Below are 14533 nucleotides of genomic sequence, written 5' to 3' on the forward strand. Positions count from 1 at the left end.
GTTTCCTCTTGGCTTGTGAAGCTGAGGTTTCTACACGCAAGTTCAGAATGGGGAGATTTCTGCAGAGAGGCTGGGAGGGGCTGCCTGAGCAGCAGGAGTGAGCCTCTGGTGCATTGGGAAAGGCTGAAAAACAAACGCACCAGACTCCAAATCAGGAAAGCCTACAGCAGGGTTGCCGTGGCAACTTGCGGCAGGCTCCCAGCCCGGGTGCTCAGCCTCTGGGGTGGGGGCCACGACTTGTCAGGCTCGGCTGCCCCTGCCTCCTCCAAGGCCGCCTCCTCCGGCTGGGTGGCTGGGCGCAGCTCAGCACAGACACGGGGGCAGGACGAGGGCACGGAGCGGCACCTCTGCCCCGTCGGGTGGGCTGGCAGGCTTGGGCTCCCACTCCCAGCTTTAGGGAACTGTCTCCTCTCCTGGAGTGAGGCCTACCCGCAAAGGCCTCCAGAGCGTGGCAATCACCCCCAGTCCTGCCACCCAGGCCCCCGTGCCAATAGCTCCAGCCCCACCCATCAGCTGCCTGGGCCACCACGGCATCCCTGCATGTGGAGATGCCCTCTGGATTCCACCCGTGCCAGGGGCCTCGAAACTACTACACAGGCACAGAGTGGGGTGGGGGGGCAGTGAGAGGATTCCCCAGATCCCCTCACAGCGGGGTCACGGAGGGGACAACCACGAGTGCCGGGCCCTGGTGTGGTGCTTTATGAGATGGCATGCCCCTTTGACAGGCGAGGCAACAGTCTCAGGGAAGCTAAGTGACTTCCCAAAGTCCCAGAACCACTGGCTGGTAAAGGGCTGGGTCCCAGAGCTGGGGTTTTCCAACCCCTGGCCCAGACCCTTCCCACGGGGCTGCTACCGGACACGCCGGACTGACCATCCGCATGTCCCCAGGGGACCTCAGGGGCCTATCGCCCCATGAGCACCAGGGCTGTGCCCAGTCTGCACAGACAACAGCAGACACACAGACAAGTCCTTCATGCCTCCATTTAATGGCCAAGTCAGCCCTGCCCAGGTGACGCCCAGGCCCCGAGGGGTCCTCCCTCCTGCCTGGTATCCCCTGAAGAGTCCACCCAAGCCGGTGCCCATCAGCCTCACTAGCAGCATCCTGATCCAGTCCCAGCGTCCGGGGCAGCTTCATCTCAGCTCGGTCAGCAGGCTGTTGATGGCACCCAGGAGTTCCCGGAAGTAACCCTCATCCTCGCCCTCGCGGAGCTCCAGGGCCGCCAGAGCCTGGTACTCAGCCTGCAGGCTGACCAGCGTCCTGCTGAGCTGCGGGTCTTGACGGTAGTGGTCCCGGCAGGTGGCCAGGAGGGCGCCCAGCGTCTGCAGCACCTTTTCGCGGGCATCGTGCTCTGGCAGTGCCAGGAGGTGGGCAGTGATCTCGCACCAGCCCTGTTCCCGAAGGCCTGGCAGGAGGTGCACCTGGCGATACTGCTGCAGCTTCTCTGGGGACGTCTCCCGGGTCAGCTCGGCCTCCTCCTCAGCAAACATCTGCCATCCGCATGGCCAAGAGCCAGGGGAAGAGGCGGAGAGAACGCAGAACAGTCAGCGCTGCCCTTCGGACCTGAAGGCACCCGCGAGTCTGCACCCTCTGCCTCCATCCCCTCAGGCCTCGAAGGCCCTTCGTGGGAGAAGGACAGCTGGATTCACGGCCCCACTCAGGCTCTGCAACCCACCCGTCTAGCCGCCCATCTGCCCAACCACCCCCTCGTCAAAAACCATTGTGCGACACGCCAGATGCTGGAGAAACCAAGATGGAGACAGGGCCCTTGGCTTCGAGGAGCTCAGGACCTAGCAGGAGGGTAAAAATTAACAGAGGAATCCATCAACAGCAGGACACCTTTCATCCAGCCAGGCAGTGTGGAGGCAGACAGCCTGGGTTCAAATTCCTGCTCCCCCACTGACCTCTGAATGGTCTGGGCTGGCCCTTAGGCTCGCTAAGACCCAGTGTCATCACCTCTTACGCCGAGATGACCTAACTGCCTCCGGACGGCTCGGAGGACTCAGAGGGACAGTGAACATGCAGCAGCACCCGGAGCACACCCACACCGTGAACTTCACCACCAAGAGACATTAGCTGCACCAGCGGCGGCGGCAGCAGCACGGCCACAAGTGCAGCTCCGCCGCTCAGGGGAGTTAGGGCACGCGGATACAGGAGGCTGGCACGTCCCTGAGTCTGAGGCAGGTGTCCAAGGGGACAAGGGTGGAAGGTCCACACACAGGAGGGTCACAACAACAGGCCTCGCCCACCTCACGCCGGTCAAACAGCAGACTGTTCTGGCCGATGGGGCAGGAGGGCCAGCGGCCTGGAACACCTGGGCATCCCTCCAAGGAGGGCAGCCACCATGCCGAGGACCTGGGGAGCTGAGGGACATCTGGGCAGGAAGGCACACGCATGGCCGGTGCTGGTTAAGTGGAGAAACCGGCTCCATCAGGATAGGGTGGGAACCAGTTCTGCCAGGCTTCCCAGGCAGTAAAGGAAACACCTCAAACCCGACAGGTTACCAACTTATCTCACAATGCAGAGCACTGGGCACTAGACAGTCCCGGCAAGGCCCCGGGAGTCTGTCAGCTCATTTCAAACCTCAGAGGAAGGCCAGGCAGAGCTGGAGCGCGGGCAGCGGGCAGAGACGGCCCTTACTGGGGGTACTGTACGCAAGAAGGAATCCCTACCCTAACTGCAGGGGAGGATGAGGCAGGCAGACGATGGGGAAGGCAAGAGGGAAGCCAGAAAAAGATCAGGGGCCACAGGGGACCACATGACGGCCTTGGGGCCCCCTGGAACTGGCAAAGGCAGCAGGAGAGATGAAGAGCCAGCCTCCTGAGACAAAAAAGGCCGAGAGGGACACCCTGGTAGTCCCTTCCAACCTAGTCCCAAGTCCTGCCAGCTCCACCTCCAAACCCCACCCCAGCCCTCGGCACCCTCTGCCCACGGGCCCTGCAGTGCCCTGCCTCCTGCCCCCAGCCTGCAGCATCCAGTCAGGCCTGCCCAAACCCTTCCCAAACCAGCATTTCTGATGAGGACGGACCCCCTTCCTTGGGACAGGGAGGCTCTTGGGGATCTGGCCGCCCTGCGCTCAGGCACCGCCCTGTACACGCTCTCCCCCAGGCACCCCTCACCCAACCCCAACTCCACAGCCAACCTGACTCAGCCCCGATCCGGCACCTCCCCGGACTTCCCAGAAGAGGTCAGGGCCCCATCACTGCCTCCACGATCTGCGTATGCTCAGAGGCTCTCTGACAAACATCGCGTGACAGCACCAGGAGGGCAGGGCCGTGAACCTGGCACAGTATCAGGCAGGGCAGGCCCCAGTCAGCACGTGCGGAAGGAACCAGTGGGCGGGTCACCCCGAAGCCCTCTGGCTCCAGGGAAGGGGACATGGGCTCATGACCACAGGCGGGCATCCCAGCTCTCAGATGACAGGATGCATTTTCTTGGTAGAGGCCCCGCCAAGAGACAGAGGAAGAAACGGCTGGGTCCGGCGGGCCACAGAAGGGGCGAGCCAGTGACCCCAAAACCTGCGAGGCAGGTCTACACTCCCGTAGGAGCTCGGCAGGTCAGCCGCTACCTCTCCACGCCAGCGATGCCCTCGTGTGCATGACACCCCCCAATGGCAACGCAACACCCCCCTCCCTTCAGGCAGCTCTGCAGCCACCCTCGGTCTGGCTAGTTCTTCATTCTTTCTGAGAAGCCACAAGAACAAGAAGCCCTGACTGCCTCACGCATGGTGTCCAGCTGCCATCTGTCCTCACGCTCCCGGCTAACGGCCCCCACCGTTCTCCTCTTGCACTGTTGGCAGAGCAAGCCCAGTCCCTCCCTGATGTTCCCAGCACCCCCAAAACCTCGAAGGCGAGCTCCAGGGCCCAGCAGACTCAGGCTACCCTGGTGAGACTGCCAGTGGTAGCTCTCTGGAGGCGAGCCAATGTTACAGTGCCCGGGGCTGCGGCAGCAAAGGGACACCCAAGACACCAGAGGAACGTGATGGGCTTCTCCTGGGAAATGCCAAGCCACGCACAGGTCCTCCCGCAGGCGCCCTGGCCCACTCCCAGGATGTCAAGTGTGCCCAGGCCTGGTGAACTGGGTCTGAGCATCCCATGGCTGCCTGCTGTTCTGCAGCTTGCAGGGTTGGGTGGGGGGGAGGGAGTCAGAGAGTAAGTGAGCGAGTGAATGGGAGACTGAGACTGAGAGACAGACAGAAGCCAAGAGCTGCAGAGAGAGGCAGCAGCAGCCGATCTGGATCCTGATTCGGATCCTGAGGCCTGGGGGCGGGTGCACTACGGGGAGGGGCGGGGGGAAGGGCTGGGCCTCTGCCTCCGACTTAGCAGTGGTTCCAGCAGCCGCTGTCCGCCCTGCGCCACGAACCTGCAGACGGCTGTAGGGCGCGTGTGGCCCCAGAGAGGCAGCTGAGAAAAGGCTGCCGATGTTCTCTGCAGCTGCATTAAGATCAGACCTGGCTGGTTTGACCTTCTCTTGATTAAGACACTTTCCAGGCTCACAAAGACGGAAGTGGGCTGGGCACCAAGTCCCCTGCAGGAGGCGTGCCCCGGGGTCCCTGGGGCCCTGGAGGGCTGCCATTCTGGGCCCCTGCCCAGAGCCACACTTCCAGAGGAGGCACCCCCAGGTTTCTAGAATCTTAAGGTTCATCTTCATTCCAGCTCCTCTGTCCCCTGGCTCCTCTGTCCCCTGGCTGCTGGGAGGGCTCCCTGACACAGCTGCTCCAGCCCACCTGCTCCTGGGCACCTCCACCCCGTGTTTCCGCCAGATGACCTTTCATCCCACGGAGGGCTGACCCTGGCTGTTGCTGGCTGCGGTCACGCTGACCCCCGGGCTTGCACCCTTAGCCCTGACCGCTGCCAGCGTCCCCCTCCTCACCAGCCCCGTGTCTGCCCAGCTCAGGGACACCCAGCTCTGCGGGTGCAGGGGCGGATGGAAGGGATGGACAGAAGGGAGGGTCAGACGGCCAGGGGCAGACACAAAGCACAGCGCGAGGCGGGCTGGGCACCCACCTTCTCAGTGACCAGGTCGTAGAGCAGAGTGACCACACGCACGGCCAGCACCTCCGTGCCCTTCTCCTGGACCAGACTCCTCAGGACCTGCAGCCCCCCCAGCTTCAGGAACTGCTGCTGGGCGTACGGGAAGTGTCGTAATAGGGAGCACAGGGCAAACAGGACCTGGGGAGGCACAGATGCAGGTGGGGGACGGGCAGGTGCCCCAATGACCCTAGCCCTGCCATTCCTCCGGAACCACCCCACCACCCCAGGGTAGAGCCCAGGCCTTAGGGCTATGAGAGGCAGGAGAGACCTCAGACACCTTCAACGTCTCCCAGGGGACAAAAGGAGGCGCAGGGCAGGAACCAGGGTGGTGGGCCTGAGACTGCACTGGGGGAGCTGAACCCGGGCCTCCAGACGCCTCGCATGCTATTGCGCTTTCTCAGGTGAGGGGGCCTCTGCCCTACGCCACCCCTTGGACGACCATCCCGGCCCCCAGGGTGACGTGCACAGCCTAGAAAGGGACTCTTGCTGCTCAGGCTCCACGGGCGTGCGGGTCTGGGCAGGAGAAGGGGAGCAGAAACCTACCTTCTTCTTTGCAGTGAGAGGCTGCTCAGTGGCCAGAATGACCAGCAATTTCTGCAGGGCTCCCCCCTCCACGGCTTCCACCTGGACCTTTGGGTTGCTGGGGAAGAAGCAGAGCAAAGCATGACTCTGTGCCTCCTCACTAGCTGGGGGGCACATCCATGGGCCCTATCCAGGCAGCCAGCCCTGGAGAGGAGCAAGGGGCGCGGGGGTGCCCGCTCCAGAGCAGCTGGAATTGAGCTGGGAAAGTGGAAACAAACTGGTGTAGGTCCGCGTGAACACAACGGCCTGTGGCACAGACAACAGGGCCAAGGGCTCCAGACCAGCGCCCGTTCCCCCACGGCCACCAGCTGGGCTGATCTGGGAATGAAAATCACCCCTAACCGTCTTAAGATCCCTGGGACGCTAAAGGGGCCACTTCAGTGTCCTTCCTCCTCCATGTCCCCAAGCCGGCCTCAGGTGCCCCCGTTCTGCGACCCTCGAGTACACAGACAGCACGGAAGAGACGCTGGAGGGAGGAAGGCGGAAGAAAGAACAAGGGGCGGGGAGCCTCTGACCCCCTGAGCAGGTCCTAAAACAAGACCGACCCAGCCAGCACCCCGCTGGACTCTCCACTTTTGTCCCTGTATCTCAGCCCAGGGCCGGCCATGGCGCAGGGCCCTGGACGGTGGGGAGTGAAGGAAACACTCAAAACCCAGAGATGCCCCTGCAACTCCCGGCCCCATTCTGGGCTGGAGAAGAGTGATGAGCTTCAAAGCAACGTTTTAGGCACAGGCCTTCTGAACAGGAGGGAGGGACTTCCTCTAGGGCAGGGGGCCCGACAGGGAACATGGCTGGGGACCCCTGCTTTCTGAGATCAAACTGACAGGCCCTCGCAAGACTCCCTCAGCAGCAACTGATGAGGCCGCAGGAAAGAAAGGTGCAGGCAGGCGTGTACAAAGCCTGAGGCCAGCAGCACGGGGAGGGGCCTGGAGGGGCCAGGCCACGGGTGAGACACGGCTGTCCCGCTCACCCACACAGCAAGCACACCTCTGCCTCCAGCTGGCTCAGCGGAGCGTGGCCACCAACCCCAGAGACCCCCAAAGCACCTGTTCCTCCCAACCGCCACCTTGGCAGGGGGCCCTAAGAGCGTCCTGACGAATGAGGCAAGGTACAAACAAAAGAGAAAAGGGGGGGCGGTGATGAGAGAGAGAGAGAGAGGAGAGAGAGAGAGAGAAGAGGGAGAAGAGAGAGAGAGGAGAGGAGAGAGAGAGAGGAGAGGGAGAAGAGAGAGAGAGAGGGAGAGAGAGAGAGAGAGGAGAGGGAGAGAGGAGAGAGAGAGAGAGGAGAGAGAGAGAGGAGAGAGGAGAGGAGAGAGAGAGAGGAGAGGGAGAAGAGAGAGAGAGAGGGAGAGAGAGAGAGGAGAGGGAGAGAGGAGAGAGAGAGAGAGGAGAGAGAGAGGGAGAGAGAGAGGAGAGAGAGAGAGAAGAGAGAGAGAGGAGAGAGAGAGAGAGGAGAGAGAGAGAGAGAGGAGAGAGAGAGAGGAGAGAGAGAGAGGAGAGAGAGAGAGAGAAGAGAGAGAGAGGAGAGAGAGAGAGGAGAGAGAGAGAGAGAGAGAGGAGAGAGAGAGAGAAGAGAGAGAGAGGAGAGAGAGAGAGGAGAGAGAGAGAGAGAGAGGAGAGAGAGAGAGAGAGAGGAGAGAGAGAGGAGAGAGAGAGAGAGGAGAGAGAGAAGAGAGAGAGAGGAGAGAGAGAGGAGAGAGAGAGGAGAGAGAGAGAGGGGAGAGAGAGAGGAGAGAGAGAGAGAGAGAGGAGAGGGAGAGAGGAGAGAGAGAGAGAAGAGAGAGAGGGAGAGAGAGAGAAGAGAGAGAGAGAGAGAGGAGAGGGAGAGAGGAGAGAGAGAGGGGGAGAGAGAGGAGAGGGAGAAGAGAGAGAGAGAGGAGAGAGAGAGGAGAGGGAGAGAGGAGAGCGGGGGAGAGGGGGGGGGGAGGGGGGAACCCTGCTGCTCACAGGAGCGGGCACGGCCCACAGCAGGTGGTGAGGTGAGGGGGCCCCAGGGGGCCCTCGATGTCCACCCTCTATTCTCCCCCCGGCCCCAGCTTCAAGGGTCAAAGCTGACTCGGCACAGGCACATGGAGCCGGCCCCCGGCTCTGAGCCGGGAGGACCTGCAGCCCCTGCCACTGCCCCTTCGCTTGTGTCTGAGGAGCTGTCTGAGGGCTGGGGTCCCTGGGGAAGTAGGCGGACCGCTCCCCCAGCCTGAGAGAGGCAGCGGGGCTTCGGCGGAGCGGGGGCTGCTTGGGGCTGTCTCTGTCTGAGGCAGGGTCCAGGAAAAGACGGCGACCACGCCGAGAAATTCACGCACACGCCAAACGCAGCCTCGCAAAGCAGGGGGACTGCGAGGCCCAACGTGGCATCAGCCCCAGGGAGCAGCACCCAGGAGCCCGGGCACAGACAGGGCCTCCCAGACGGCGGGTGGAGCTTCGTCCTAGTTTACAGGCCTGCTGAGAACAAGGCCATCGGCTGGCCACCCTGGGAAGACAAGCGCAGCGCTCAGGAGCCGAGGGGCCCCAGGGAGTCCAGCCGAGCAGCTCCCGGGGAGCAGCCTGTCCCCTCCTTGGGCGGGGCAGGGGAGAGAAAGGCCAGGACTGGAACCCGGCCCACCCAGGCCTCACCTGGTACAAGGGAGCGAAGACCCAAATCCCAAAGGAAACCAAAGCACCAACGAAGTGCAAGCCGGGAGGGGAAGGGGAGGGCACGGCCCAGGTGGGCAAGTCCCTAGGCTCCTCTACACTAAGGGCGGGGCCAAGAGCCAGAGAGAGACACGGCCCGCCGGCACGTCTGTCCAAGAGAGGCCCAGGGTGGGTGACAGAGGCCAAAGAGCACCGTCCTAGGAAAGATCTAGAAGCATGGCACTGCCAGACAGTTGCTCAGAGAAGCCCCGTTGGCAGGACAGATCCCTGGGGACACGCAGGCTGAGATGTGCCATTCGACCCTTGACAAAAGCCAGCTCTACACACAGAGGGGCGCCACCCCACCACACCGTACTGACAGGTTTCGAGGGGAATAAAGGAATGGCTACGTTATCTTTAGGCCAGACCGTGTGGCTCTGAACCTGAGAAAGAACGGTCTGGTTTGAAAGAGCCAGGAGGGCTGCCTGTAAGAAGAAAGACGCGGGAGACGGGGAGTACAGGCGAGGAAGATGGCCTGAGGACTGGACGAAGGCCCCTCGCTCGGGGAAGAGCAGACAGCAACCTGTTCTCAGAACCTCTTTCTCCAGGCAGCTCGTCCTCAGGCTCTGAATGGTCAGTGCTGGATGTCTGGGGGGAAGGAATGCCTAAAATAGCTCAGCAGAGGAATACGGGACATGCCAGAGCCAGAGCCTGGAGAAGCCTTGGTGAGAATCCTGTAAACAGTGGCTGCTGGCCGCGGGCAAACCCCTCCACTTCAGCTTCTCCACCTGTGGCGGGGCCAAAACTACCTTGAGGTCAAGAGAGAATAGCTATCGGATGCCAAAATGCACTGTGACGGAAAAATAATGATAGTGGGTTTGCTGCACAAAGAAGCCAGACCGTATCCTTGCGAACACAGCCTTTATTCAGCGCAGATGCCCTGGGCTCATCGCCCCTGGCCGACAGACTCGGGACCAGAGCTGCCACCCACGCCTGTTGCTGGCGGTGGGGGCGTCTTGCTGGCTCGAGGATAGGTGTCCTGATAATTGGGGATTCGAGTGAGTTAAAAGGGCAGGGGCCCGGCATGCCTCTCAGCAACATGAGTGGCGCTAGTGTGCTCAAAGTCAACAGAAGGATATGAAGGACAAAGCTCGTCTCGATGAGATAAATGAGAATAAACCTTGTTCAGGGCTAAGCCGGCTGGACTGAATAAATACCATTAGCACTTGGATTACTGGGACGGTCACAATCAGCAGGCGAGTCAGCTGTCTGTGCAGAGGGATGGCAGCAGCTGCCACTTCGTACATCTTGGAGGTGGGGCTGGGCGGGGGTGCACTGCAGAAAGGGAAGTGATTGCAAGTGCAGAAGCCAAACAGTCTGGGTCAGGGTGACTGGGGCGGGCAACGTGCCAAGGGCCAGAGATCCTCGTTTCGCCAACCAAGCTGAGCAATGGGGGCGGCGGGCGGCAGGGGGAGCTGATCTCAGGGTGCCTTGCTGATCTCTGGAGCCGCCCTCCTCCTTCCCTGGCCCTCAGGCCTGGCTGCGAGACGTTCATGGAAACGTGGGGCCCCTGTTCTAAAGCTGCTGGGAATGTCAAGATGGTGAGGGCGGGGCAGTAAATCAGTGTGGGGTCCTCTGTGACACTCCAGACCGTGACACAGGCACTGCTGGCACCAGGGTGTGTGCACAGACATAGGAAATGCAAGGAGACCCTGCTCGTGCATGGATCAGGATGACGGCGCCGAAAATCAAAATCAGTTTGAGTCGGTGGAAAAGGAGAAAAACGGAAAGGCAGAGCTCCAGGGTGGGAAGTAAGGAGGAGGCTGACTGCTTGGATGGGGGCTGAGCAGACAGGAAGGGAAAGCCTGGGTGCGGGGCTGGGTCATCCAGAGGCCCAGTCCAAACCTAGACGGCAGGCTCGTCCACGGCACACCAGGGACACGCAGGGCCCGTGTTCTCAGGAGGCCTTACGGTGTTTCCAAGTAGGACAATTACGATTTCTCTTGTCTTAGTAGCAGAAGAAAGAACTGCCATTGTTCTGAAGCGCTCTCTGAGAAGATGCTGTGTGGTGGAGAAAGGGGCTCACCTCAGGGCCTATGAGGTCAGCTCCACCTTCTGGGACCCTGCCTGCTGAGGTCATGCAAGCTCACCGTCCTGCCCAGAGAGAGAGTCCTTCGCTGATCACCTGTGAAACCCCAGGCTTTGCCGGCTGTGCACTCCCGAAGGAGGCAGGCTCATTAGGGATCTCTACTCGCCTGCCACCGAGGGCTTAATGGGGCTACGCAATCGAAGAAGCCGTCAAGATAATGGACAGTGACCAACGTAAAAAATAAAAACAGAGTACGTTCACCAAAAGAAAATTAATGCCACATACAACCCTTCCACATGAGAGCAAATTTCCCTGGAGAGACCAAACATCCGGCCCGTAACGAGCTTGATGCCGACTAAGCACAGTGGGTGGGAAGCTCGCGAGGCCCCTGGAGGCACCTATGGACGCCGAGAGAGGAAGGAGCATCACTGGACCCTTCAAATCCCGTCCCTAACTGGCTGCCAGTCACGTAAGCAAATGCAGGACGCCACAGTTCCCAGCGGTGGAGCTCACAAGCCTATCTCCAGACACACACACACACACACACACAGGCGGAGGATGTGCCCACCTCTGGAGAGAGAGAAGGGGCCTCAAGAGGAAAGGCCACCGAAGCCTCTTGCGACATCTGGTAGCTCTCAAACATAGCTCTGCATCGCAGTCACCTGGGGGCAATTTTCTCCCTTAAATCACTTCAGAATGGGCACTTAAAAATTACAGAAAGTCACAAAGAAAAATAACCTACAGAAACGTTTCAAAATAAAAAAGCACTTCCATCAAGAGTCACGGATTATTTACCTTTTACTACGTTCGCCTTTTCATTTTCTATCTCGGTATTTACACATCTTTCCAGAAACATCTGAGAGTCAACCGCACACTTGATACCCTTGCCCCTGACTGTATCCACTGCGTAGGTGCTACCAACATAACCGCAGCACAGTGGTCAAAAGCAGGAAATTAACATTGATACTCTGATCTACACATACTCACTTTTTGCCAACGGTCCCAATAATACCCTTTTTAGAAAAATAATTGTGGTCCAAGGTCCAATCCAGGACTCACACGATTTGAATAGCAGGTTTCTGACCTTGACGTGACCTTCCCTGGCCTCTCCTTGTCTTTCCTGACAAAGACAGCTTTGAAGAGCACAGACCAGCTGTAGACTGTCCCTCAGCCTGAATTTGATGTTTTCCTGATTTGACGGAGGCAGTGCGTGTTGGCAGGACTGCCAGAGAAAGCAGTGTCTTGCCCTTCTCAGCGCATCATATCAGGAGGCACATGATGGCACTCAGGCTCACAAGAGGTCGTGTCCACTTTGAATACTTGATCATGGTGGCATCTGCCAGATTTCTCCACTAGAAAGAGACAACTGTCCCTTTGAAATTAATAAATATTTTGTCTGGAGACTTTGAGATATGAAGACAGCCTGTTCTTCATCAAAATTTCACCCATCAAGAGTTCCCGTTGTGGCTCAGTGGTAATGAACCCAACTAGTATCCATGAGGATGCAGGTTCGATCCCTGGCCTCGATCAGTGGTTGGGGATCCAGTGTTGCTGTGAGCTGTGGTGTAGGTCGCAGACTCGGCTTGGATCCCGAGTAGCTGTGGCTGTGGTGTAGGCCGGCAGCTGTAGCTCTAATTTGACCCCTAACCTGGGAACCTCCAATGTGCCATGAGTGCGGCCATAAAAGGACCCCCCCACCCCAAATTTTGCCCATTAGTTCGGTATCCATCAATAATTCTTATTTAAAATAATGCCATAATATTGATCAAAGACAGATATTCAAATCCCACCGTGTTTCCCTCCGTATCCGTTGCATTCTACCTGCGGAGGTCTTCCTTCTTCCTCACTTGTTCATTCAGAGCAGAAAAAACCCAGAGCCCTTTCATCCTAGCTCCTGCGTCCCCCTGACACATCACCATCATTCTCTGAGCCCCTTCTGACTTTCTGGCACAAGATGTTCTTGTCGAAGACAGAGTACTCTTCCTATACCTACTGTGCAAGCAGCCATTTCTCCAAGAAGCGCTTGGGACACTTTTTAAAAATTCTAACGGATTCTAACCCTTACCCCATACATACTAAATAACCATCTTAGAAGATGGGGCTCAAAACCTGATTTTTCATAAATGCCTCTCATGATTCTTACCAGGAGGCCTGGCACTGATCTGTGGACCAGCACCTGGGATAACTAGAGCAGTGCACAACCTTGTCTCCAGGACAGCCACTCTGAGAACTGGATGCCCATGTGACGATTACAGCAGTAGGACCTCACCATTGACACAGGCCCCTGATGCTAGTTTTAAATGCTTTCAACTGCTAGAAAAATGTCCTCAATTACCGACCTGAAACACAAGTACAGCAGGCAAAAATCAAGTTACAAATGCTATGGGTGGACTGACACCATGTATTTGTTCCTGGGTATAAGATTTTTTTAAAAAATTCAAGTATAGCTGATTTACAATGGTGTGCAATAAGACTTTTTAAAAAACATAAATATGGGTTGTTTGTAAAATTAAAAAATTAATAACAAAATTTAAACTGTTGTTTTGCTACCTGGGCCCTTCATCCTAGGCTGTCACCATTCTTCTGAGCCTTCATTCCGTCACATATCTGACATGCTGGTTATCTCTTCCATGTCCTCACGTAAGAACCTGAATGCAGGTTGGACAGACACGAGCTCTTTGGCACCTCACTACAGTGAAGGCTCTGCTGACACTTAACCAGTTATAAACAAACCTCTGTTAGGTCTGATTGTTCAAGTGGTCACAAATCCACTGCTTTAACATTAATTTCTCTACCTGACTTATGAGATTATCATGAGATCTGATAAACAATTTTGAAATGCAGATTCCTTCTTTGTCCATAACATTGGTCTAACCCTCCAGGTTGGCAAATCTTCCTGAAAAATTAATTAGAATTAGGAGAACGCATGAGCGTCTTCTAGGGTGCTGATAAAGTTCTACTTCTACACCTGGGTGGTAGCTACACGGGTATGCTCACCCTTCAACAGTCATCAAGTGGTACACAGGGAGTGATGGACGATTCCACAGAAAGAGAGGCAGGAGAAAGGAAGGGATATTACGCTTTATTTTATCTTATTTTGTCTTTTTAGGGCTGTATCTGCGGCATATGGAGGTTCCCAGGCTAGGGGTCCAATCGGAGCTATAGCTGCCACCCTACACCACAGGCACAGCAACGCCAGATCCAAGACGAGTCTGTGACCTACACCACAGCTCATGGCAACATTGGATCCTCCCTTAACCCAATGAGTGAGGCCAGGAATCGAACCTGCGTCCTCATGGCTCCTAGTCAGATTCCTTTCTGCTGAGCCACGACGACGGGAACTCCGATATTAAGCTTTAAACCAGTCTATTTCCATGCAGCCCACATGAACTCCAAGAGATCACTTCTCTTTAAAAATGCTCACACAGGAAGTCTCAAAGACAGGCCCTGTTATTCTGAAAAGAAAAACAGTTACCACCCTGTCTCCTTGCTCCTCTCTCAACGAATCTTAAAAATTTACATACGCACGGGTCTCGTGATAATACCCTTAATTTTCATTTGGTTTCTCAGTCCCTAACGAATCTGAAGAAGCTCGCGGCTCTTTTCCTCCTTCCACACACTTTGGGCTCAAGTTCTTCTTCGCCATGTCTGTTTTATTCTTTCTGGCAGGAAGGCCACTCTCCTTAAAAGAGAAGTTAGAGGCGAAACAGAAGAGAGGATGGCGACGCCCTCTCTGTCACCTGCTACATTAACTCACCTGACTGACGCAAGGGACCAAGCCTTCCCGCCATTCCCCGCACTCTGAACACCACCTGCCCCGCCAGGTCCTTGGTCTTTGGCGTCCCAGGTCCCTCCCACCTAGTGTTCCTGATATTTGCACCCTGTTCTCTCTCTGTTCTGGTTGTAGGCCCCTCTGTCATCACTTAGACTGCTCCCCATGCACCCTGGGTGGTCTGCTTAGGTGTCTCCTCTCTGCTCCTTGCAGGAATCACTTGAGACGATATGCAGCACAGTTCATTGTTCAGCCTATGAGTCATCCTTCCCTTCAAAGCTCAGGCCCAAATACCCTACCTACTTTTTCCTGAACCTTCTAAAATCTGCTTTCCCCTAAACTCAGAGATCTGCATTTCCCATGGCTTCTCCAAACATGGCCACTTCCGGCTAAGGTCCCTAACACCTGCACTTCACCAAACAAATCCTCCTTGATGCTCAGAATACAGTTTCA

The 14533-nt window shown here is 57.4% G+C and overlaps 1 protein-coding gene across 5 annotated transcripts in view; it reads right to left on the reverse strand.

The window, feature by feature from the left end:
- SIL1 (SIL1 nucleotide exchange factor) overlaps positions 968-14533 on the reverse strand; it is a 234032-nt gene continuing 220466 nt past the window's right edge. For all 5 annotated transcript variants that reach the window (XM_021084842.1, XM_021084843.1, XM_021084846.1 and 2 more), the window contains 3 exons: positions 5575-5671; positions 5005-5169; positions 968-1488 (listed from right to left, as the gene is read on the reverse strand). In XM_021084842.1, the coding sequence (XP_020940501.1) occupies positions 1132-1488; positions 5005-5169; positions 5575-5671 (619 nt within the window). In that variant the 3' untranslated portion in view covers positions 968-1131. The remainder of the gene's footprint in view (positions 1489-5004; positions 5170-5574; positions 5672-14533) is intronic.

The sequence above is a fragment of the Sus scrofa genome, chromosome 2 (genome assembly GCF_000003025.6).
Source record: "Sus scrofa isolate TJ Tabasco breed Duroc chromosome 2, Sscrofa11.1, whole genome shotgun sequence".
NCBI classification, from domain to species: Eukaryota; Metazoa; Chordata; class Mammalia; order Artiodactyla; family Suidae; genus Sus; species Sus scrofa.